Source organism: Sminthopsis crassicaudata, chromosome 1 (assembly GCF_048593235.1).
Source record: "Sminthopsis crassicaudata isolate SCR6 chromosome 1, ASM4859323v1, whole genome shotgun sequence".
Lineage (NCBI taxonomy): Eukaryota > Metazoa > Chordata > Mammalia > Dasyuromorphia > Dasyuridae > Sminthopsis > Sminthopsis crassicaudata.
The window spans coordinates 531,906,649-531,932,794 of record NC_133617.1 but is presented as its reverse complement, the minus strand read 5'-3'; the positions used below and the strand labels follow the sequence as shown (position 1 = coordinate 531,932,794).

Here is a 26,146-nt window from a genome sequence, read left to right as displayed (position 1 = left end):
GACAGGATTCAAATCCAAGTTTCCCCAAAATACAAGATAACAGGTTTGCTTAATGAGGATAGATTTAAGAAAAGGAATTCTTGAACTTTTGTGGTGGGGAGGGTAAGGGGATTATTATGTTCCCCTTTGGCAGTCTGGAAAAAACTACAGACTCTTTCTTGATAGGATTTTTAAATCGATAAAGGAAACAAATTACATTGAAATTCAGTTTTTAAAAAAATTTGTATATAAAATTAACTCCAGTTTAAGAAACCTGTCCATTCACTGATGCATTGTTGGTGGAGTTGTGAAAGAATCCAGCCATTCTGGAGAGCAATTTGGAACTATGCCCAAAAAGTTATCAAACTGTGCATACCCTTTGACCCAGCAGTGCTACTACTGGGCTTATATCCCAAGGAAATACTAAAGAAGGGAAAGGGACCAGTATGTGCCAAAATGTTTGTGGCAGCTCTTTTTGTAATGGCTAGAAACTGGAAGATGAATGGGTGCCCATTAATTGGAGAATGGTTGGGTAAATTATGGTATATGAATGTTATGGGATATTATTGTTCTGTAAGAAATGACCAGCAGGATGAATACAGAGAGTCTTGGAGAGACTTACATCAACTGATGCTGAGTGAAATGAGCAGAACCAGGAGATCACTATATACTTCAGCTGTGATACTGTATGAAGATATATTCTGATTGAAGTGGATATTTTCAACATAAAGAAGATCCAACTCACTTCCAGTTGATCAATGATGGACAGAAACAGCTACACCCAGAGAAGGAACACTGGGAATTGAGTGTAAAATGTTTGCACTATTGTCTTTCTATCCAGGTTACTTATACCTTTGGAATCCAATTCTTACCGTGCAACAAGAAATTTGGTTTTACACACATATATTGTATCTAGGTTATACTGTAACACATTTAATATGTATAGGATTGCCTCTCATCTATGGAGGGGAAAACTTCGAAAAATGAATACAAGGAATAAGGTTGTAAAAAGAAAAAAATTTTTTTTTTTTTTTACCCATGAATATGTACTGTCAAAAAAATTTAATTATAAAATAAATAACTAAATAAAAATTAAAAAAGATTATCCCCCCACCCCCCAAAAAAGAAAAAAAGAAACCTGTCCATTAAAGGAGGGCTTGTAGAGATAGTCTTCATCATGCTTTCTTTCAGATAATATAGAACCAGCTAAGATATTTTCTAACTGAAGGCAATGAGAAGGGATCTTTTTTTTTATTAATTGATAGAAATTCTGTCTTTTTAAACTTTTAGACAGTTTAAATAGTTTAAACTTTTTAAACAGTTAATTGTCATTAGTAGAAAGCAGGTAAAAGACATTTTTTAGAGTAGAGATTGAAAACCCTAAATCCCAATCTCACCCATTTTCTTAGTCATTCCTCTGGGCAGAAATTTAGGGAGGAACTTAGAACAAAGTGAAACTTGATGGATGTGAACTCACGAGATTTCTTTTCCCAGAATTGAAATTTCTTTGAATTCCTTCCAAGAAATTACTTCCATAGTAATAAATATTATCATTTGTCATTGTTCAATAATACATTAAATAGCTAGTGAAATTTGCTATTATTGGATAGTTGTAAACTAAACTATAGTAATCAGTGCTTTCAGTTATGCAATAAAAATGGGAAATGATTTTTGTTCTTTTAGACACAATTTTGTGTGAATTTAAATTCTCTTGTGAATTTGATGACTACACATTCATATTATTTCTTGATCAATAGAACTTAAATATAATTTCTAAAAAGTTTACTACTGATAGTTTAATTTCTTTATTCTTAACAAGGACACAATATTTACATTCAAATAAATGGAATTCAATGTAATAAGATGAAGCAATGATTTAGGTTACTTGAACATTGTATAATGTCACTTTCAGTCTATATTCTATCTCTTGGTTTGTGTAGTAGCTTTGGAGTTTGAATTAAACAATCAAACAAAATATGCAGTTTCTTTTATTGACATCATTTTCTTTACACATTATTTAAACTTATTACCTTCTACCTCCAAATGTCTTGATAGATTTTTTATAACCTTTTTAATGGAGCAATATCAAATATGCCACTATTTCCTTTGGCTAAAAGCTGTATATTTTATATGTAGTACTTTAGAAATGTTTCCTCCAAGCTCACCATTAAAGTCATTCAATTTCCATCTCTTTTATGAGAATCTGGTGGGCTAATAGACAATTCCCCAAAGAATAGGTATTTTGATTATCGTGAAACAATAATTATTTCGTGTTGGCTAGCTGGACAAAATGAAATAATAAATATGGTTGTGTAAGTTATCAGTAATATAATTATATCACTGGTTATCACTTAGAAATTAATACTTTATGATACTGCAGCAGCATTCACTGTCCCCAACTTTCTTGATTGTATGTTTTTATTGTTGACAGGGACATCCTGCAGATCTTTCAGAAGATTTGGAAAATCCTGATTGGAAGATGAGAGAGGTAGGATATTTTCTTCCCAATATAATATTTCTTTGTATCCTTTTCATTAGAGACCATCTCCTTTCAAAGAAATTGAAGAACCTATATTGTTTTATTCTGTTCTGGGATATTTGTGGATGTAGGTTTAATAATAGGATAATAGATTTAGTGTATTATATAGAATTCTATATCACTGGATTATCTAATCTCATCCCTGCTCCAGCCAATTTTAGAGGTTGGCTCAGAGAGGTCAGTAAGAAATTTCACATTCCTGATGAGGTTGTGTGTGTGTATTATATAATGTATATTTCCTCACTGATACAGATTGAAACTCATCAAGGGCATACTCAATCCAAGTGCATGATTATTATATAATTGACTGAAAGAGGTAGAAAATGCAAGTACCTAATATACTTACATCATTTGTGATGAAAGAGCAAATAGTTTGACAGAACGAAATGCTACTTTAAATACTCTCCCTATAAGGTATCTCCCACTTATACATAAAAAAATCATTCAAAATTCTTTCAAAGGTTATAACAGAAAAAACAATTATTCAGTGTTGTTTTGATTATAAGCATTGCATAAGATTTAAGTAGAGGAAAAGTGATAAAGTATCTCTAAAACATTTAAGAACTATGGCATTGCAGCAAGTGGTCATTTCTCAAGATTTATGAAATATACCTACTATCTTTTGGCAGAATGAGCTGTGTTTTCAGACTGGATCAAGCATGAGTCTTAGTTTTTCTTGACTATTCTTGTTACAAAGGAGGTTTCTCATCTTTTGGGTGGAGAATCGTGGAGATAGTGGGTGGATAATATTAGTGGAAAAAAGAAAAACCAATGTTAGTGAAATATTTAAGAAAAAATATTTCAAAAGGGCTTACAGAGACAGGGAAGTATTGCTAATAACATGTTAAATTTAAGATATATTTTTTAAAATGAATGTCAGAAATTCACATACAAGAATTTCATATACATATAAATAGAATATAAATATAATCTTCTAGGTTTTCCCCCATTGAAATTTACATTTGATGTTTGTCAAGTTTATAATTGAAAAAGGAATTTTAATTTTTAAAAATCAAGTAACCATAAAGATATGACACACAAACATTCCTGCAAATAGAATGGAAATGGGTCATTGATTATTACCTCTCCTACGTTTAGAAATACCCCATAGCCTCCCAAGAAGAGTCAAATAGTCAAGGAGTTGTCTTTGCTCACCACAATGATGAAGAAAAGATAACCTTTATATCTCTCAATCAGTAAGAGACATAAAGAGAAATAGGAAAAATCAGAACCCCTTAGAAATTCTATATTTTTTTTTTTAGCCATTACTATTATTATTATTTTTTTTTTTTTTACTACTACCTTAATTTGCTCAGGTCACATCCTCCTCCTTGCCAGAATACAAGTCTTTAGACTTATAGGTAACACTTTGCTTTCTACAACAGATTCAACCAGGTACAAAGGTTCATGGAAGTATCTCTTTCAAGGTGTTTGAGATTTTAGAATTTTAGTTCTCAGTAAAAAGTCTTGCTGTATCAGTAACAGAAAGTAGCCTTTTCAGGCCAGCAAATTCCATTTGCTTGATGGAATTGAGTGATTGGTAGGGTTTAAGGTATTGCTGACTGGTACAGAGATCGAATAGTTTGGCACCTTTATCCATTCATCTATAAGGTAACTTAGTGCCACTTGAAAATTGCAATATTCCTGAATACTCCAAGTAAGCTACCTTATAACTCCTGACAATGCAGTGTATTTGCAAGTGAAATACATATACAGTGAAAATGCAAAATATATTGTGTGTTAGCATATGAAATTAAATGGAATTTTTGAGGGAGTTTTACAGAAACCCCAGATGATACAGAAGTTTATAAATTCAAAAATACATAAAATATATTTATAGTATTTTATAATATCCAACCAAATTTCACAATAAGATACTGTAAACACTATATAAAAGGAAAAGGAAAAAAAATCCAAAATTTTTATTCAGATTTTTTAGATCATGGGGGAGCTATGACCTTAATTTCTATGATGTAAAAGGGATTAATGTGAGGAGCATAGTATGAGCTAAGACCAAGTTAGTACTAGAATGTGGAGGTCTTGAATTCCAGGCTTATATTTGGTGGCTAGGTGGTACAGTGAATAAATAGAGTGTTATAACTGGGCGAATTCAAATTTGCTTGTAGGCAACTAATTTTACTCATGTTTGCATCAATTTCCTCATCTGTAAAGATAGCACCTACTTTCAGGGATTAAATTAGGTAATAATTGTGATGCACTTAACATGGTACCTGGAACATAGTAAATGGTATAGAAATGCTAATTATTATTTGGTAGGCAATAGGAACCATTGATAGTTTTGAGGCAAAGAAGGACAATGAAATCTATACATGTTTGACTTGAGTCTAGTAGAAACATGAATGGTAGTTTAGTTTTGACTTTGTCACAGAATTTCTCATATTCTGAAATCAATCAACGTCATTCAGATTTATTAGTTGTTTTTTATATTCATCTAAAAAATTAAAAAAAAGACAATTGAATTCCAAATTTTCTCTCTCTCACTTGTCTCCCCTTTGAGAAAGCATGTGATATGATATTAATTACACATATGAAATCATGCAGAATATATTTCCATTTTGACCATATCACATCTGGTTCCCCCCCCCCCAAAAAAAAAAAAAGGCAAGAAAAATGAAGGAAATGAAAAAAAATGATATTTTAATCTACATTCAGTTCAGCAGTTCTTTCTCTGTAGGTGAATAATATTTTTCATCATAGTCTTTTGGAATTTTCTTAGAACAATGTAGTAATCAAAATAGTGAAGTCCTTCCTGATTGATCATTGTAACAGTATTGCTTATCCTGTATACATTTATCTCCTAGTTCTACTCACTTTGCTTTGTATTAGTTTATATAAGTCTTCTCAAGTTTTTCCTGAAAGCATTTTGTTCATCATTTCTTAAAGTACAACAGTGCTCCAGCATAATTGTTTACCCCAACTTGTTCAGCCATTTCTGATTATATAGGCATCCCCTTACATTTCCAATTCTTTGCTACCTCATAAATAGTTTTAGTTTTTTTGTGCTTCTCTTTGAAATTCAAATCTAGTAGTTTGGAATACAAACCAAGTAGTGGTATTCAAAGGATATATACAATTTTATAGACCTTTGGGCATAGTTCCAAATTGTTTTTCAGAATGGCTGGTACAATTTGCAACGCCACCAATAGCACACTAGTGTGTCAGTTTTTCCATATCTGCTCCAGCATTTGACTTTTTCCCTTTCTGTCATTTAGCCAATCTGATAGGTATGAGTTGTTTTAATTTCCATTTCTGTAATTAACAGTGATTTAGAGCATTTATATAAGACTACAGATAACTTTGATTTCTTCATCTGAAGCATCTATCTTTCTTCTTTAGTCATAAACTGGTTTGTTGACATAACATTATCAACTCTAAATCTGTCATTTGTATTGTAAACAACTTCTCTTCATTACTTGTACTTCTAAAAAGTATTTTCCTAAAGAAATAAAATAAAATTAAAAAAATAAAATAGATGATCTCTGAATACATGTAGGACAGCAGCAACATATCTTCTAATCTTACTGGATGGCAAAAGGATTAAAAAACATGATAAATAAGTGTGTGTGTGTGTGTGTGTGTGTGTGTGTGTGTGTGTGTGTGTGTGTGTGTGTGCATGTGTGCATGGAAAATAAAGAAGAAAATTGAGATAAGAAAACTTGTAGACTAGTGTACTAGGTATTTTATTTCTATCTTCATTAGTTTAAATTGTTCAACTGGAGATAATATCTGTAGTACCTACTTCATTTGTTTGTTTCTTCATACATATCATCTCACTTGAAACCTCGTTGAGATAATATATGTAAAGTGTTTTATGCATCAAAGCACTATGCAAAATAAAATCTGGACATTATCATTGACAAATATAGCAGAATCTAATTGATGTTAATGCTTAATTTGCCTAGGTAGCATTTCATAGTTGAGTCTTTGAAGTCAGCCTTTAGAATCTTGAGATACCAAGATCATAAATAAAAATTTTAATAGATACCTTTTAAAAAATATGGCCAGAATTTTTCCTAACATGTGAACTTCATTCCCTCTCATAGAGCAATTTCATATAATGAATATTTTTAAAGACAAAAAAAAGAAAAAAAATTGATCAGAACTAATAATACATTTATGAAAATATGTTCTGTTTACCCCATTCATGATAATTTAATAAGATGTGTGTATTTGGTTGTTTTGGGGGGGCTTCCATAAAAATATGGACAATTTTACAAAAAAACCCAAGAGCGAAGGAGAAGGAACAGGATGGGAGAAAGTAAAGGAAAAATGGAGTGAACATTTACATAGTGACTGCTATCTTCCAGTGATTTTGCTAATTGCTTTACAAATATTACTTTGATTATCACAACATTGTAATTGTTGTTATCGTTTTACAGTTCAGAAAAGTGAGGCAAATAGGTTCAGTGATTTACCCAAGTTCACACAGCTAGTAAATATCTGAGGCCAGGTCTTTGAACTCTTTTTAATTTCAGGTCCAGAACTCTTTTCTACTGTTCCACTCAGTTGCCTCTAATAAATTAAAACCAATGAGATTATCATTATCCTTTCCAAATAGTCAATTACATTGTATATTTTTGAGTAAAAATAATAAAGTCTTACATCAATGGGAACCATTTTCCAAATGAAATTAGGAACTAGTTTCTCTAATGTGTTGAGTAGGTCATATATCTGAGAGGAGTGGATACCTAGAAAAACAGTAAGTGAACTTCATTGTTTCCAGAATTCATTACATTAAATTCAATTCACCATTATTCTGAATCACATATTATTAAGGAAATTGCAACTGGCATCTTAATCGGAGCATAGAAATCCACACTTACTCATGGATTTCTTATTAGTCTAGCTGAAAAAATTGCCTGTGTTCTTTATAAAGCTATTCTCTGATCAGAAAGTCTGTACTTATGCTGAACCTTTGAAGCAAGACATGGGATTCTGATAAATTCAAATGAAAAAGAGCTTTTCATGCATTGGGAAAGTGCATATAGAATTCATGGAGGCAAAAAATGGAGTGTTGAATCTGGGTATTAGCTACTAATACAGCTGAGTTTGAGTTTATAATATATGAAAAGGATATATACTGAAATTGAATTGTAGGTGTGAGTCAGGCTATTGAAAACTTTTAAATTGGATACAGACATATAGACCTGTTCACACAGTTACCAGAATGTATTGATGTGCATTTTATTTTTGAGGAAATGGAGGGCCAGGTATATATTAGCAAGTTCAAGAGGTTGAATTTATTTCCTTCCTGTTTCAAATATATCAATTTTACATTTTCTCCACCAAAAGTAGACAGTTCCTTTGATAACAGTATTTAGCACCAAGCATATTTCCACTTAAAAAACATGCAATATTAATACTTTTCAAAAAGGTCTTCTACAAAGGCTAAGCCTGTATGTATTTGTCAATTTTGATATAACTCAATTGTTGTCAGTGGGATGCAGGTGATGGCATAATTATATTATTAGCAATGGTGTGGTCAAAGTAAGACTTATTTAAATGGAGCATATTCCTGATAAATATCAATGTGTTGGTTTACTGGCTATAGAAGATCAAAAGGCATTGCATATGGTTGTAATAAATCAAGTACAGTCATCAAATCTACAGACTGTTTTCTTTGGCTAAAACTAAAGAGTTTTACTTACATAGCCTTATCTATTCCAAAGGTTCTCTGCCAAACCAAATTTAACTTACCAAGGATACAGAAAATATATTACTCCCCAGCTGTACTCTCTGTACTTTTGAAATTCAGAAATACTATTGTCTGACTATCTAATATTTGGCCTTTCTCCTACCCCCTTCTTTTCCCACCTCCCTCCCACCCCCTTGCTTTTATATCCTATGAATGATTAATAATTTAGTTAGAGATATATAAAGTTCAGTCAAAGATTAGATCCTGGGAGTCATAAATCTTTAATCCATGAATAAAGTTATATTAAAGGAGCCTAACTAGGAAATATATTAATAAAAAACTTCTCATTATTTCTCTTCTCCCCCCTCAACTTTTAAGTATCAATCAATAAACAATTTATGTAAGGATGTCAGTATTGATTAATTATAGTAGTTAGTCTCACTTTGTTATACAATTACCCTTAGAGTTTGTATACTATGTTGAGGGTTTGAATTAAAAGGAATAAGAAAAAAGGTGCCATAGTAGGAATAGCATTGGATTTGGTATCAGAGGGTCTGAATTCAAGTCCTAATTCTATTGTTTATTAACTGAAATGTGGATGCAGACAAGCCATTTTATCCTTCTTCTATTTACCTTCTTAATCAATATAATGGAGGTAGTAATACTGGCAGTATTTACTTTATGTACCTAGACATTGCCAGGAAGATGTTTTGTGAGACTTAACACAATGTAAATAGCAGCTATTAATTTTTAAAGAATGATAATAATAGATCACTCATGGAAAAACCAATAGACCTATAACATTTTGCATATATTTGTTTTCCTCCTTTATTGGAAAGAATCCTGAATTTGGAGTCAGAGAACTTGGATTGCAATTTTAATTCCGACTCTTTCACTTAATTGATTAAAGCAGTGATATAAGAAAATTTTGAAAAACCCATTATAAAAAATGCTACCAAGAAAGAAAGCAAGAGAGAGCGCAACATAGCAAGAGCAAGCTGATGAGCTCTGTACATATTGTACAAACCTGCCTCCCCTTTTTGGACCTCACTTTCCTCATCCGTAAAGTGAAGGGGTTGCATTAATGATATCTAATATCCCTTCTAAGTCTAAATCAGTGATCAGTTGTTTTCAGTATGATCTAGTTTAGCTGGATCTCATACTTACTTTTTGTCTGTTTTTTTTTTTTTCTCTCTTTACACACACACACACACACACACACACACACACACACACACACACACACACACATACACACACACTTTATTTCTCTAAATATGAAATAAAGTGTGTATAAGGAGAGAAAAATTTTAAGATGTTAAAGTTTATTTGAAATTCTTTACCCCTGATAAATAAATTAAAAAAAATTTTTTTTTCTTTCCTCCTGCTCCTCCTTCATCCCTTGAGAAGGCTAGTATTATACATGTGAAATTATGCAAAATATGATTCAATATTAGCCATGTTGCAAAATACCCAAAGATTCCAAGAAAAAAAAGTTTTTAAAAATATGCTTCAATTTGTATTTAAGAGTTCATCAGTCCTTTCTCCTTCTCTGGAGATGGATGACATTTTATATGTTGGGTTCTTTGGAATTTTATTAGATCATTGTCTTGATCAAAGTCACTAATTCTTTACTACCTGATCATCCTTATCATATTGCTGTTCTTCTGGTACTGCTCACTTTATTTCACATAATTTCATTGAAATTTTCCCAGGTTTTTTTGAAACAATCCTGCTCATTATTTCTTATAGTACATTAGTATCCCTAGCTTTTTTAGAGTCTCTTTTTCCCTTGACTCACATTTCCAGCTTTGTAACATTGTATTTTTCCCTCTTCCTTCCCTTCTAAAATACTGAAATAAGATTACATTCTAAAGCTGTGTTGTTTTCTGTTGTCGTTTCTTTTCCACTGGGCAAAGAAAATTCTATTAAAGAGCTCTCAAGTATCAGAGAAGTAAAGGGTTGGAGCTGGGACAGTAATGGTAACATTTATTATCTATATAATGTTTTATTATTCATGAAATCCATTATGCACATTTATCTTAATTGGATCTCAAAACAATCTGTAGAGACAGTTATGACATTCCTATTTTTTACTGTTCCCATTTTTTAAATGGAAAAATTAAGGTTCAGTGAGATTTTAATGATATGTCTGCAATCACATAGATAGTAAGTGTCACAAACAAGATTTCCAATCCAGATCTATCCCATCTCTGAATTTAATGTGTTTCTACTTTGCTTTCCATGTGGGATATTCTTCAAAATGTTTTTCTACAAGTACTGCTGTATTTAGGACATTTTGGTCTCAGGATCCCTTTATACTCTTAAAAGTTATTGAGCATACTCTCCCCCGCCAAAGAGCCCTTGTTGATGTGGATTTATCTATTGACACGCCATATTAAAAATGAAAATATCTTAGTATTTTGAAAATAATTTTAACCGCAAAAGTCCCTGGAAACAATCTTAAGCTCTCCTGGGATTCTCCAAAATACAGTTTGAGAACCACTGCCTTAAGAATGTTTCCTAAAAGAGTTTTGGAGATATCTTCTCATTACCTAATTTTCTTATATGAACTAAAACAACCATGCAATTTCCTTGTTATTCCCTATACTATTATTTATCACAGCAGTGCACTGCACCTAGTAGGCACTTGTCGAATTACATTGATTTAATAAATATGGGGCCTGACTTTCTGACATAGTTAAGGCTGATTTTAGTGTGGCAATTTGAGACTGCTGTAAGGTCATGGCCTAATGCTGGCACTAGTCCATAGACATTATATTTTGATGACTGCAGGATCAGTTTCATGTCCTTTAAGCTATTGAAGGCCAAGCATGGTTGGTCTTTGTCTTTTTTTTTTTTTTTTTCTTCTCTTTGTCCTTTTCTCACTCCATATACACATATACACAGTCAGTAAATTTGAGTGAGGAATTTGAATCCAACTCTTTCTAAAAAGTTTAACACTCTTATCTACTTTTCCATATTGTTTCATGGCATTCTAATTGACTCTTACAGCTTCAGTGAATATTTTTATACAGATATCTTTCTTCTGATCTAGTATCTTATATTTATATCTATATCCTATAGATAACTTGTAATACAATTGGGATAAAATAATATTTAGAATTTTTCCTCTTAAACCTGCCTCTGTTTCATTTATGCTCCTGTGACTTTGATTGTCCCAGTCATATAAACTTAACTTACCTTCAACCTTCCCATATTCTCCTACCCAGTTATTAATCTTGTTTTTAATCAATCTTTCACATATACTTACTGCTCTTCCTGAATACTACCATAGTTAAGAGTTCAAACTGTTGTCATAACCTCCTAACTGGTCTCATTTTAGAATTTTGTTTTGTTTTTTGCTTGAAAACTAAGTATTCCTATCTTAGCTACCATGACTGGCAGGTAACAGGTTCAGTCCCCCTGCTCATCAGTACTAAAGCTTTAACTTGATCCATTTTTCTGACCAGGACATGTGTGCCCTTTCTTATGTAGCCTGATGCCCCTTTCTCTATCACTTCCCATGAGAGGCTTACCATATTGGTGTTGGACTTAGTACGGAGACCCACTTTCCTTTAGCTGTGCTTCAGTTCTGAATCTCAAACTCAAAGAAAGAGTCTCTTAGCCTAAAGTCTCCCAACAAGCAGGGATTATAGGTATGTGTCACTACTACCCACTTCCCTTGCCATTCTAATCCATTCTTTGCTCTTGTACTTTGATCTTGCATCTGGAGATTGTCACCTAAGTCAGGAGCAATACCAGCTTGAGCTGAAACTAATCAATATGTTAAATCCCTTTCTGGCTCTCCAAGGTAAACACAGTCAGTGGGAGAAAAGAGGGAAGAGTTCAGCAACTGATTGTAATATGTACTCTAACACATACATAAATAAACCACAACTCTCCCATACTCCTGGAGATTTTATTTTGAGTAAATAGTATGTATTAAGGAAATTTTATATCATGATATAGCCTTTTACATTTGCCTCTTAGCCTTTTGTACTCTGCATTCTTACTGCCCCATTTTACGCTTTCATTACTATCTATCACTTCTTAAGGAGTCTTCTTGCTTCATTCTCTGTACCCATATGTGTTACCAATAATTAAATTTTCCTTCTTCCAAATTCTCAGGTCTCTTATTCTTAATACCAGGATGTATTTAAGGATGATTATTTTGTAAGCAGAACTTGTGTGTGAACCCTGATTAAAATATTTAATTAAGACAGAATGGCAAGGCAACTTGAAGAAAGAACACAAATAGAACAACCGAATTGTCACTTCTCCACTTGATCCTGTAGGAGATTTGCACCAGTTTTGTTTAGGGAAGTAGATGGAAGGATGCTATTGCCCATTTGTTTTCTTGAGTTTCCTTGTCAGTTTCGGGGTTGTCAGACTCTTTGGAGCTGTGGGTTCAGAAATTTATAGAGGTCTGAAACCTCTTATACAAATATCTACCTATCTACCTATCTATCTATCTATCTTCTAGTGTATCAATTAATCTAGAAGTTCAGGGATGCTTCAAGAGATCATAATCTATTTGACATGTATTCTGTTAAACAAAATGTAAGCTTACCCAACAAAATGTAAGCTTACAGTACATCTAATGTTAAATGGATGCATAGTTTAAAAAAACTCTTTAAGGAGGACTGTGGAGACTGAATATGGATTACAATACATATAGTATTTTCATCTTTATGTTTGTTGTTGTTTGCTTGTTTTTTTCCCCCCTCTCTCTTTTTTTTTCCTTTTTGATCTGATTTTTCTTGTGCAGCTTGATAAAAGTAGAAATATGTTTAGAAGAATTGCCCAAGTTTAACCTATGTCAAACTACTTGTTATCTAGGGGAGGGATGTGGGAGGGAGGTAAAAAAAAATTAGGAAATACAAGGCTAAGGTTTTGCAAGGATGAATGTTGAAAGCTATCTTTGCATGTATTTTGAAAAATAAAGTTATTAATATTTTTTAAAAGACTCTTTAGGGATTTTAGCCAGTGTATTTGGATGAATTAACATGTTTTATGTCATTTAAACTTTCAGCTTAATTTAAATATAAATGTGTTTAAGCCCGCTTCCTTCTTTTCTGAAGTGAATGCTCTTCATAACTCTTGACTCTGACAACAGTGTCTTTTGTGATACTGTTATTTTCTTGAGAATGCTTCTGTTTTCTTTTTAAAATAAGTATTTGTAGATTATTTCTTTAGACTATAAAGTGCTATATTTAACTTCTATGCCTAACTTACTTTTCCCTCTTTTTTTTAAATTAAAGCTTTTATTTACAAAACATATGCATTATTTTTCAACATTGACTCTTGCAAAACTTCCTGTTCCAAATTTTTCCCTCCTCCCCCCTCCCCTAGATGACAGGTAGTCCAATATATGTTAAATATATTAAATCCAATATATGTATACATATTTATACAGTTATCTTGCTGCACAAGAAAAATCAGATCAAGAAGAAGGAAAAAAATAACCTGAGAAAGAAAAAAATGCAAGCAAATATCAACATAAAGCATGAAAATGCTATGTTATGTTCCATATTCAGTTCCCACAGTCCCTTTCTTTGGGTGTAGGTAGCTCTCTTCATCACTGAACAATTGGAACTGGTTTGAATCATGTCATTGTTGAAGAGAGCCACGTCCATCAGAATTGATCATTGTATAGTCTTCTGGTCTACTGGTTCTGCTCATTTCACTTCACATCCCTCCAGGCCTCTCTAAAATTATCCTGTTGATCATTTCTTATAGAACAATAATATTCCATAGCATTCATATACCATAATTTATTCAGCCATTCTCCAATTGATGGGCATTCACTTAGTTTACAGTTTCTTGCCACTACAAACAAACAAAAAGGGCTACCACAAATATTTTTTGCACATGTGGGTCCCTTTCCCTCCTTTAAAATTTCTTTGGGATAGAAGCCCAATAGAAATACTGCCTCACTTATTTTCTAAAGAAATTGAAAAGACTTATAACATTACAGATAGTGAAAGGATTTGAAAAGAATATATTTAGGCATAAAACAAAAATGTGAAATTTTCAATAGTGTTTTTTCAGCAAGAATTAAGTAGTAAATTTTCCTCTTTAATTTACTTTGAAGTCCAATTGAAAAAATACTATGAAGTTACATCATTTTCCTTCTCTGATTAATTTCTGATGAATTTGATAAGAATAATGAGAGTGGAGATGATGGGGAGCAATCTTAGAAGAGAGTGAAATAGGATCACATATATATGTACATAGGCTTTTCTTGTTAAACCCAGCCACTTTGGGATGAAGACAAAGATAATGGGGTAAGATAGCTGAGTGATGTAAGATAATTGAGAAGGGAGGATAGGGAGCAGGATACTGAATGGCCTCAGTTTTTTTGGTCAAAGGTAAAACAGGATCCTCAACTTTTGAGGTTAGGGTATCATGAGAAGTAAAAAAGTTTGGAAATCAGCTCTGGTGAGTCAGAAAGTATTTTCTTCCCTTTTCTCCCCCAGGCCCCTTATTAAATTTAAGGAATTTCCCATATAAATGCATATTCAAAGCACATGTTATTAGGTAGTAAACCAATATTTAATATGATTTGTTAGAATTTTGAAATAATCTTAAGAAATATAAAGTCAAAATGTGGGGATATTATTAAAGATACAAGCTACTCATAGTGAAATATAAGGGATTCTTTTTGTGATAAAATAGTTTTGTCAGTACTGCTGTAACTTTAAAGATTATTAAGAAATGAAGGTTTTTTTGTTTTTTTTTTTTTTGTTTTGTTTTGGGTTTTTTGGTTTTTGCTGAGGCATTTGATATTAAGTGACTTGCCCAGGTCACATAGTTAGGAGAAATCAGTATTGTCTTATAGATTCTTATGTTCAGTTATAAAGTGAGAGGAAGTAGAATCTTATTAATCACAATTTTTCTTTTTCTGGCCAGATTTTGTTGTTGTTGTTGTTTTTTTTCAGTTGTGTCTAGAATTTTAGAACTATTTTCATAATCTTTTAATTTCTGATATGGTAAATATAAAATAAGTGGCATAAGGGGTAGAAGCTGGACCTGGATTCAGGAAAACTCTTTTTCCTGAGTTTTATTCTGGTCTCAGACATTTACTAGCTATGTCCCACTGGTTTATTTCAAAATCCCACCATAACTAAAATCCTTAACAAAGTGGATACACCCTAATCCCAGGTTGTTTAAAAATGACTATTATCAGGAGTGTCAAACCACAATGCTTGGGGCATCTAATTCCAAATGTAGCACATGGTTCATTACCTGTTTCATAGTAGGCACTTAATAAATCTTATTGTCTGACCAGCTGGCTTACCTAACATTTCTTGGGTGAACAAAACATTTTATCTTTTTCTTACCTTTGTATAAATTAGCTCTTTATTCTCTTCCCATTCTTTCTTCTTTTTTCCCTTCTTTCTTAGCTCCCACAAAAACTTATTTCAGTTTCTGGTTCTTTCTTTTTCCTCTTCACCTTTTTCTGCAAAGCATCCATCTGTTTATTTTGTCTGTATGTTGTATTTCCTTATTTATTTTATCTTACCTTTCTCCTTACCATGTAAGCTTTGCAAGGGCAGGAACTGTCTCATTTTCCTATTCGTGACCTTTGCCATCAATCACAGGGTTTTTGCACATAGTTTGGGTAATTAATTGTTGATTGATTAATTAAAATGGGGAGCTTGGTTTGAGTTGTGATTCTGGTAGAAGAATTTGCATTCTTTTTAAACAGTCAGCCATATTTATGGCATTGGTCTACAGATACTGACATTACATATTTATACCGAATATTCAGTTGAGAATGCTGCAAATTACATAGGCCAATTCCTTAATATATTCGTTTGGATCTGAACCTGTATTGACTGACTCATCTGCATAAAGAGAAAATTGTGGGTAACAGGGGAAGGACACATAGGAGAAGACCTTTAGCTGGTTCTGTCCTGATTTGCCATTGTTGAAGGACATCCTTTGAGCTAATTTCAGACCCATAAAAAAATCTATTTAGTGATTAGTAACCTGCAGATAAGAGCAGAAAGCCCAAGTGAATAAAGGCCATAAATACCAAAGTCCTTGGGATAACAGCCTGTAAAACTGTCAGAAAGCTTTGCTTAAGTGACAAAAGATAGCCTCTGGTAACAAGAAGTGTTAGCCCAGCAGGCACTATTCCATATTCATAGAGGTAAGGCCCAATTTAGTCTTCTGAAAGCTTAAACTTTTTTTTTTTTTTCTCAACTAGTACCTGTGTCCTTTATTTTTTACTGACTCTGAAAAAAATAATCCTTGAAGCTTTTTATACATCAGTATCTTCTCCTATATCTGATATCTATTTAAAAGTAGCTTTTCTTCCCAAAATTGTGGCTGATTAGCATTAGACTTTATCTTAACATAGATCTCCTTGTTGCCTGAGGTTTTAGAAATCATAATTACCTATAATATTTATACAGATAAAAGTACCTCATAAATGACTATTTATGCAGAAATATGCAGGTTTCTCCATGCAGACATCTATTATGTGTGTATATATGTGTCAGGAATTGGATGATTACAATAAAATACCTTTATTCAAAATCAAGGCATAAAGTTTGTAAATTTAATAATTTTTTCCAAAGGTTTTTTGAAGTACACAAAAGTGCTTGCTTCTGCAGTCTTTCTGCTACAATTGAAACAATATTGGGAAGATTAGCATAGTTCCTGCATAAAATTGGTATGCAAATTAATGAAGCGATCCACATTTTTGTGAAAGCTACAGGAAGAAATCTAGGATGTAAGAACAATATATTAATTAAGAAAAAAAGAATAAAAGCTTACCAGTTTTGATATAGACAGAACATTTTTTGTTGTTGCTACAGAAATCTGAAGAGAATAGAACTTGATAACCTTGATAACTTGATAAATAATTTAGACATATTTTCAGGATTAGGAAAATTCAAGATATTAGTGCCAAAGGTAGTTCTTGTTATATGCTCACATTACATAAATTAATTTTAATTTTGTAGAATTTATATTCTAATTATTTTCCTCAATAAAAATAGGTGGTTTTACTTGGGAATTTGGAACTTTAAGTAACAACCTTTGAATACTAAAAGTGAAAGCAAGGGTGCTATAGTATAGCACAGTCTTAACTCTTGCATTTGGAAAATTATATCTATTGATGGCTATTTGCTTTTCAATTTCTTAACTGTGAGAACTAGAGGTGTCATTCATTTGAAGAGAGCAGATGTTAAAGGCCCTTGCCCCCTACCACCTAATCCCAAACACTCTTGAAGAAGAGAAACATTCTGTTACCCAAATAGCCATTTTTTTGATTGTGAGAAAAAGGGGTAAAAGGCTATAAATCTGCCTTCTCATTCTGAAGGGCAACAATGGATTGATTTATGGAGAAAAGCAACTGTTGGGCTCATATAAGATTGAGTGCATGAAAATGAAGATTTAGAACCTTACAAGCATGACTTTTAAAAAACAAATTATTATTCTTAAGTATTTATTATGGAGATTTAAAAAAAATAGTATATCTTGTGGGTTAAAATTGAGGACAGATCACATTGTCATCCTCTGATATTTAAAAGCATGTTGGGTTTTAGACATTTTGCTCTTTCAGTTCTTGTTCACTTTTTCACTTCTAAATGCATGTGCTTGTTCCCTCCTTTTAAAAAAGAATTTTTTATGTTATATAGTCAGAATGGAGATAGATAAGTCTAGGAAGCTAATATTTTTAAGAGACATTTCTTACAGGATAGCTCATTTAAACCAGGCCTCTCATTTAGTGTGTGGTTTTCAATGATCCCAGATTAAAATGGGCACTGAAAAAAGAAGGGGAAATCTATCTAAAGAGCAACCAATGAAGAGAATTTTCTCTTTGGAAACACCAGCACCTTTCATTTGCTTTTAAATTAGGTTTGATTTGAATTCATTATTTCATGCTCAAATTCCGTTAAAAGGAATAACCTAGATATTAAACTCTTGATTGCAAGCACGAGGAGGTGAAATTGAAGTCCTTCTTCAAGCAATGTTTGCTGTAACAGGGCTAATCCTGTTTTCTAAATCAAACATCAGGATAGTAAAGACAGTCTTTTTATAATTATTATTTTAAAATACATTTCAATTTCTTAAAATCATGACTATAATAATTTTGACACCCATTTAAAGTTTTTCTCATTAAATTTGGCATTGATACGAATCTTTTCTTACCCATATTCATATCCACATCTATTGCTTACAGATCATCTTGGAAATTAATATCTTTATGATACAATGCTTGTGTAAGTAGAATGAGAGCAAGTTTGTCATTGATAATAATATTGATGGAAGAGGATAATATATGTTTAACTTAGATGCCTTATAAGATTTTTAGATTAATTAAGAAAATTGACTTGTGAAGAAATTATTTCCATTGATATAAATTTTTACTACAAATTACAGAAAACAAGCATTTATTAAACAATATGTGTACCTGACTCTGTATTAGGGATACCAATATAAGCAAAAAGAGAAGTATTTCCTGCCCTCAAGATACTTACATTCTAATCAGGGCTAAAATGTTGGTTGGGATCAGAGGGAGTGAAGAGATTACGGGAAAAGTTCTGAAGTTTGGAAATAAGGATCAGAACCAGGAGAAAACATGAAGACTGGCAGGCTTGCTAATTCTCCATCTCCCCATTCCCACAAAATAGATTGAAGAATAGAAAGCTGAATAAATTTTAATGTTAATTTTCTTGACATGTACTATATTCTGTCTAGGCAGTATATTTTTTAGGAAATTTTACTGATATATTATTGTGATTTCCCAAATCTAGCTTTATTATCTATAAACGAGAAACATAATTGTAGGTAATTTGCTTTTTAGTTGTCAATTTTAGAACTTTTAGAAAACTCTACTAGTAGTCCCTTTCTATCTTAGGAATGCAAATCATCTGGAGCTATTTCAGTCTTTACACTGTTATACCAGTAGATTATTTCACAAGTAACTGAATAATAGTCATCCTGACAACAGAATGCATTACTTCTGATAACTGGAGTGTTGTTTAGATGTGAGAGGAACAACTCTAGTGACAGATCATTCCTAGGGTGATAGAATCAAGGAACATATGGATTTTTTTCAGTTCTATTCCAGGAGGTGTTATGGTTAAAAATTCTCTGCTAGGAACCCCTCCTTTCCTACTACTTAAAAAAACATAATCAAAAGGAAAAGGTGTAAAGAAAAGAATTCTTTGGATGATAGAATCTGAAGGTCTAGAAGATATTAGAATCATAGATTTAGTTCTAGAGTAGACCTTACAGGTCATCTAGTTTATAATTCCTTCATTTTACACATGACGAAAATGAGGTCCAAAAAGATTAATTAAATAAAGTCATATTACTGTCAAGTGGAAAAATTGGGATTTGATCACAAGGTCTGATTCTTATTTTGATGTGTTCCAGAGCACCATGATTAGGAGAGCCAGTTCCCTATAGAATCAACATTATTCAAAATAAGAATGACAAACTTAACAACCATATGTAAGAATAGGCTAAATTACTACTATTAAGAGCATTATAATTAAATAACCTTTGAAGTTTCATCTAACAACTGTCAAATTTGCAAATGTGTCAAAAGACTGTGAAAATATATACACACAGATATTGATAAAGTTTGTGAATTGGTTCAATCATTCTGTAAGTCAATTTCAAATTATTCCCAGAGGCTAAGCTTATAATATAAATGACTTTTCCTCCCAGTACACAAAATCAGAGAACCAAATTGTCATGTGGTTATATAATGGAGTATTACTGCACTATAAGAAATGATGACTATGAAGCCTGTGAAGACTTATATAAACTGATTCAACTTGAAATACTGAATTTTTGAATATTGAAATTTGTATTTTGTCTTCTCCCTTTAGCTCCTTAAAAGCAGGGTCTGTCTTTGTTTCCCTGTGCTTATTAATTAGCACAGCATCCAACATAGTAGTTATTGTTTGTTTTTTGATCGATTCCTAATCAGAATTAGGAAAATTTTACATATAATGGCTATCAATATTGACTATATATAAATAAAAAGAATAAAACTAACTATGAATGCCGTGTAATTATAGTTTAATGACCAAAGTAAGTGTTAATATCTTTTAATCTTCTCTTGCCTTTATCTTGAATTGATTTGTATATTTAGTATGTTAGCATAATTAGGACTCTACCTTTTTATTGCATGATATCCATTTCCACATTCTTTATTGCTTAACCTTTGTCTGCCTCAGTTTCCTTATCTGTAAAATGGGAATAATAACACCTACCTTCCAGTGTTATTGTGAAGATCACATAAGATAATTCTAAAGAGTTTAGTATAATTCCTAGCACATCATAAGCACTATATAAATGTTAGTTGTTCTAAGATATCTTATTCATTTTGTAATTATTTTGAGTCTTTTTTAAAGCTTATTCTTTTGGTTAACTGAGTTGTTGTTTAAGATATCTCTCTTGTTTTGTTCATTTTGTTTTCTTATTATTTGTAGATACTCAATTTCCTTTTCAAGTCCATTTTGTCCTCATATAAATGTATAATTTGATCATTTTTATGCATTTACCTTATTTTAAAATTTTGCTAAGATACCAATATAATACTCTCAATCTTGATTAGATTCACAAGATTCAAAATTTTTGTTAATATTTTAATTTGGAAAACAGCAGTTAATCTAATTTGTGAGTTTTATATGTCATTATTTTTGAATTTTATAATTTTCAGGATTCATGTTATAGTGCCTAATAAAAACAGAAAAGAAAATTAAATCAAATGTACTAAAAATTAGGATATTTCATTCCTTGGCTCATTATTATCTCAAAACTAGACTAATTTGCTGTCCTTTATGCATGTGCTGTAAAGAAGTTAATAGATATAAGTATTAAATTTCTATCCATTTTCTTTATAAGAGATATGCTTCCAATGAAATAAGTGTAGCAGTTCATATTTATGTAGCTCTTTTCAAATATCAAACGGTCTCCTTTACAACTGTGTTATTGTTATAAGAATATAAATATTATTAGGAAATAGACATAAGGCATGAGATTTCATAGAAATATATAATTCCCAGATGAAGAGGCTCCTGGATGAATTACAGGTCAACACAAATTTCTGCAATGTAGAGCCTTAGCACATTTCCCTGAATAGCTGTTCTCCAGTTTTTTGGTCTTGGTACTCTTTTATACACTTGAAAATTGATCCCTTGACACTCTTAAAAATTGAAGATCCCAAAGATTTTGTTTAATTAAGTTGTTACCTATATTTACCATATTATAAAACAAACTGATATAATTTTAAAATATTTCATAAACAAGAAATCATTGCATGTTAGCATAATCACTGGTTTTGTCTAAAATAGTTGTATTTTTCAAAATTAAAGATTAATGAGATGAGTTACTGTAGTTTTACATATTTTCATAAAGTTTCTTTATTGTATAGCTTAATAGAGAATTATCTGCTTCTGAAATCAGTCTTTCACAACTACATGGAGAAAATTTGCCCTCACACAGATGTGTAGTTGGAAAAGGGAGGAGTATTTTAATTATAAATCATGTATTACTATTATGAAAGTGATTTTGATCTCATAGGGTCCTAGGAACTCCCAGTGTCTTCAGAACATATTTTGAGGACCACTGACCTAGAAAACTAAGGGATTAAGTTGTTAGCCTAATTTTATACTGCTAGCAGATACTAGAAGCAGGACTTTTTGGATTCAAGATCAGCTCACTATACTGCCTTACTATGAATATTTTCATTCCTGTTTTATTAATGAAGATTTACTTTGTATATAGTAGATGTTTAATAAATTGCTTGTTGATTTGAAATAAATTGAATGGAAGTTGATGCTTGAAGAGGGTAACTTTCCCTAAAACAAATCAACTTGTTATGCCAGCACCTTGACTTTCTTCCTAAGCATGTTTGAGGAATGCAAAGGATATGATTTTTATGTTTCTCATTTCAGGTTTTATTAAGTTATTTGTAACTCATTGTTTTTATTTTACACACCAAATCTGTTCCTGATTTTTTTTTTTTGGGGGGGTAGTTGAGCCACAGCTAGTGTTAAGTGTCTGAGGCTGGAAATGAACTCTGGTCCTCCTGATTTCAGAGCTGGTACTCTATCCACTGTGCCATCTAGCTGCTCCTGTTCCTGAGTTTTGTAAGGAATATCATGATATGTCTTGAATGCCTACAGAAACTTTCTGTTCAAAGAAAGTTAATGGTGAATACTTTACTAAAGGAAAAAACACTTCTGTGGAGGGAACAACTAGCCTTTTCAATAAGAATATGAATTTTTAGAACCCATTAGTTTTGCTTAAAATAGTTGTACATTTGTATTTGAATTGTGGAATCTAGAAAATTTCCAGTTGCATCTAATGGCAGAATTGCAATTTGTACAGTCTGCCCCAGTTACTATTGGTCATTATTCATTGTGGGCTTGGATTAACTGATTAATATTGTAAAAGCCCCAGCATGTCATCGATTGGGATTTGTTGAATAAATGTTTATTGATGATGGTGATAACAATTACCCTGGACTGTGGAGGTACATTCTCATAGACTATTGCTGGGAAGTAAGCAGTTAGTTGGACTGTAGCCTGAAGCTAAAATGTTTATGATTCCAGAACTACAATGTATCCTAATGCTTATAGCAGACTGTTGCTGGAAGTCAGTCACCAGTTCGGTCAGACTGTGGCTGGCAGCTAAATATTTGTGATTCCAGAACTACAATGCTACCCAGTATTCTCTTCACCCAAGTCAAGCACAGTGAAGAGATGGTATCTGGCTTGGGTTATGGATTAGGGGGTGAGATGTAGGGATGCTTACCAGACTCTAGTATGGGGGGAATGGGGAAAAGAACAGCCTAAGTTTGTGATTCTTGAGTATAATGATTTCAGAAGTGCTTTCAGGTTCTTAATATATCAGCTTTGACACCTTTTTTTTTTTTTTTTTTTTTTTTTCCCTTTACTGCAGTAGTGAGAAATTAAATGGCTTGCCCCAGGTTACATAGCCAGTAGGTCACAGGCAGAGCTTCCACACAGGTCCTTTTGGTCTCAAAGCCAACTCTATTAACTACATCCAGACTAGCATGTAACTATATCCAGACTAGGATTAATAAGACTTTGCTAAATTCATCCCAGTGTGTTATTTCCCCTTTACTAGCAATCTAATAAAATAGTGTTTTAATATAATTATAGCCTTTATTAACTTGCTTTGTCTTCCCAAAAAAAAAGGAACATTGAAAAAAAAAATGCTTTCTCCATATTACCAACCCAACTTTATATGGGAGGAAATCAAGGTTCTAAAAAGTTAAGTGATTTGCTTACTGTCAAAGCTGAGGTTAAGTTATGCTGGCAGCTAGGTGGTGCAATAGATAGAATGCCAAGCATGGAATTAGAAAGACATAAATTCAAAGTTGTCACCAGCTACTTAGTACCTGTGTGACCTGGGTAAGCCATTTTACCGCTTCCTCATTTGTAGGAAATGGCAAACCCCTTCAATTCTTTTGCCAAGAAAATTCCAAAAAGGGTCACAAAGATTCTGCTACAACTGCAAATGACTAAAGAACAGCAAATTAAGTTATTTCTTCCTGTGTTTTGTGGAGACAGCCAGGTATAATTGGCTTTTTAGTCACAAGAATTGACTTTGAATCCTAAGATTGCTACGTTATCAAGTCTCTTTATCTCTTTATGAGTCTCAGCTCTTCATAAAAAGGAGGAGGCTGAAATAGGTAATCTCTTTTCTAACTCAAAGTTCTATTATTAACTCCGGACTCTTTTCTGGCATTCCATTTAACTACCTTCTCAACATTACCTCTTACTTTCTTCATTTTCCAAACTTTATGAAATGGGAATAATAGCGCTTTGCCATCAAACCTACTGAGCTCTAACAGTATCCATGAGTTTTTTGTTTTTAACATTAATTATATGTGACCTTAATCTAACAATAGAAAAAAGGTATATAAATAAAACATTTTTTAATGCACAGAAGAATGAAGGGGCAGAAGCACAACAATTTGTTATAAAACCAACAGTTTTTAGGATTTTTATAAACTCATCAAAAATGAAGCAAGTTAGAAGCTGTACATTTTTTTTCCTCCTGAAGCAATTGAGGTCACACAGCTAGGAAGTGTTAAGTGTCTGAAGTCAGATTTCATCTCTGATCTTCCTGACTTCAGGCTGTGCTCTGTCCACTGTACCACCTAGTTGCCCTAGAAGATGAATATTTTATCCAATAATGGTGTAAAAACAGTTTTGAAAGCCATAAACTATGATCACTACATCACCATTCATGATTACAAATGCATCAGTAAAGAAGCATTCTATCACTAACAAAAAAATGATAGATTTAGGATGTATGTACAGCTATTTGGAGAATTAATTTTGTTTGGCTATGAATATTATATTAAAAACTAATTTCTTGTGTGCATGCTGTCCCTATTCTCCCTTCCCTTTATATATATATATAATTTATATTATATATATATATATATATATATATATATATATATATATATATATATAATTTTTTTTTTTTTTTTTTTTTTTTGCTAATGGGGTTGGGAGGAAGAAAGAATGAAGAGATTTCTAGCTAATTATTTTTTACTATAGATTTAAAATGGGTGAGATTTCAGATGAAGTTAATATATAATATTAATTTCACTTAACTTTTACTTTGTATTGCAAAAGCAAAGCACATCAGTGAAATTAAAAAAGAAAATTGAGTGCACATAAGAAAACAAGTTGAGAAGGATACATAAACAGCAATTTCTTTTAGTGCTTGATTTAATTTCATACATATTTATTCATAACATAATTATTTTAACATGTTTACATATATAATTATGTGAATTTAAGGATGCTCTGTAATTATATATATTCTTTAAAAAAACATTCAGTTTATAAAGTCCTTGTTCTTTATATATTAAAGTATTTGCATTTTTTGATGTTTGTAATCAGAATTTTTTTCACATTAAAAAACCCACACCCTAATAATAGATTAAATAATACATGTCTTAAAAGATAAGCATGATGAAGTGTTTAAATTCTTACTCTTTTGTTGGAGTATCTCATCTGCTTTGGAGCAGATCCATGATTTTTCTCATATTTATAGCTTCCTGCCAGGCGGTGAGATGGTGTAAGAGGTTTTGTGCTGACAGTAGGTGTGATAGAAGCCAATGAAACATCCCAGCTGGTGTGGCAAGCTACTATTGGCCAGAGTAGTATTTGGTAAGAAATCAGTTTTAAAAAAAAAATCACATTTCTTCCTGATTTTGGCCAACTCTGCCTGTAAGAACCCTAATAATTATATCCATGCCCACTGAAGAGGTTCCAGAGCTAGAAAAGGATATGGAGTCAAAAATGAATTGAGAAATTTAGAACTAAATAACCCAGGTGCTGTTTTCAAACAATATATATTCCTTTCCCACTTCTTTTTCCCTTTTCCTCCTGTCCTTCCCTGAAATGTTCAGTGATTTTTGTTCAATTTAGTCATTTCAGTCATGTCTGACTCTTCTGTGTCCTCATTTGGGGCTTTCTTGGCAAAGATCTTACAGTGGATTGCCATTTCTTTCTTCAGCTTATTTTGTAGAAGAGGAAAATGAGACAAACAGGATAAAGTGACTTCCCTAAAGTCACACAGCTACAAAGTGTATGGATTCAGATCTGAATCAGGAAGAGGTGTCTTCCTGACTTCAGGCTCAATATTCCATCCACTATATCAACTTAATTCTAACAAAAGTAAATTTATTTCTTCTTTCATATAAGGACCCATTTGAGAGTAGGAATATCCATCTCCTGGCCAGTTAAGTGTCATAAAATTTTTTGTTTGTTTTTAACATATTGAAAAGACCATGGAGCACTACTACAGAGTCATGATCTGAATTATGTAATTAATATTTGCCAACTAACAATTTATTTCCATTTAATAATCTCTAAGGGTCCCTGCTAGTTCCAAAATCATAACATTCTGTGTCCTAGCTGCTGACAGTGTTTGGATGCTGT

General features: G+C 32.1%; 1 protein-coding gene and 1 non-coding gene across 9 annotated transcripts in view; both read left to right on the top strand.

The window, feature by feature from the left end:
- Nucleotides 1-26,146, top strand: part of MLLT3 (MLLT3 super elongation complex subunit) — a 268,850-nt gene that overhangs the window by 219,037 nt on the left and 23,667 nt on the right. For all 8 annotated transcript variants that reach the window (XM_074281852.1, XM_074281853.1, XM_074281854.1 and 5 more), the window contains one exon: nucleotides 2,411-2,467. In XM_074281852.1, the coding sequence (XP_074137953.1) occupies nucleotides 2,411-2,467 (57 nt within the window). The remainder of the gene's footprint in view (nucleotides 1-2,410; nucleotides 2,468-26,146) is intronic.
- On the top strand, nucleotides 16,788-16,892 carry LOC141552320 (U6 spliceosomal RNA). Its single transcript, XR_012485124.1, has one exon. It is a non-coding gene; the product is annotated as a U6 spliceosomal RNA (small nuclear RNA).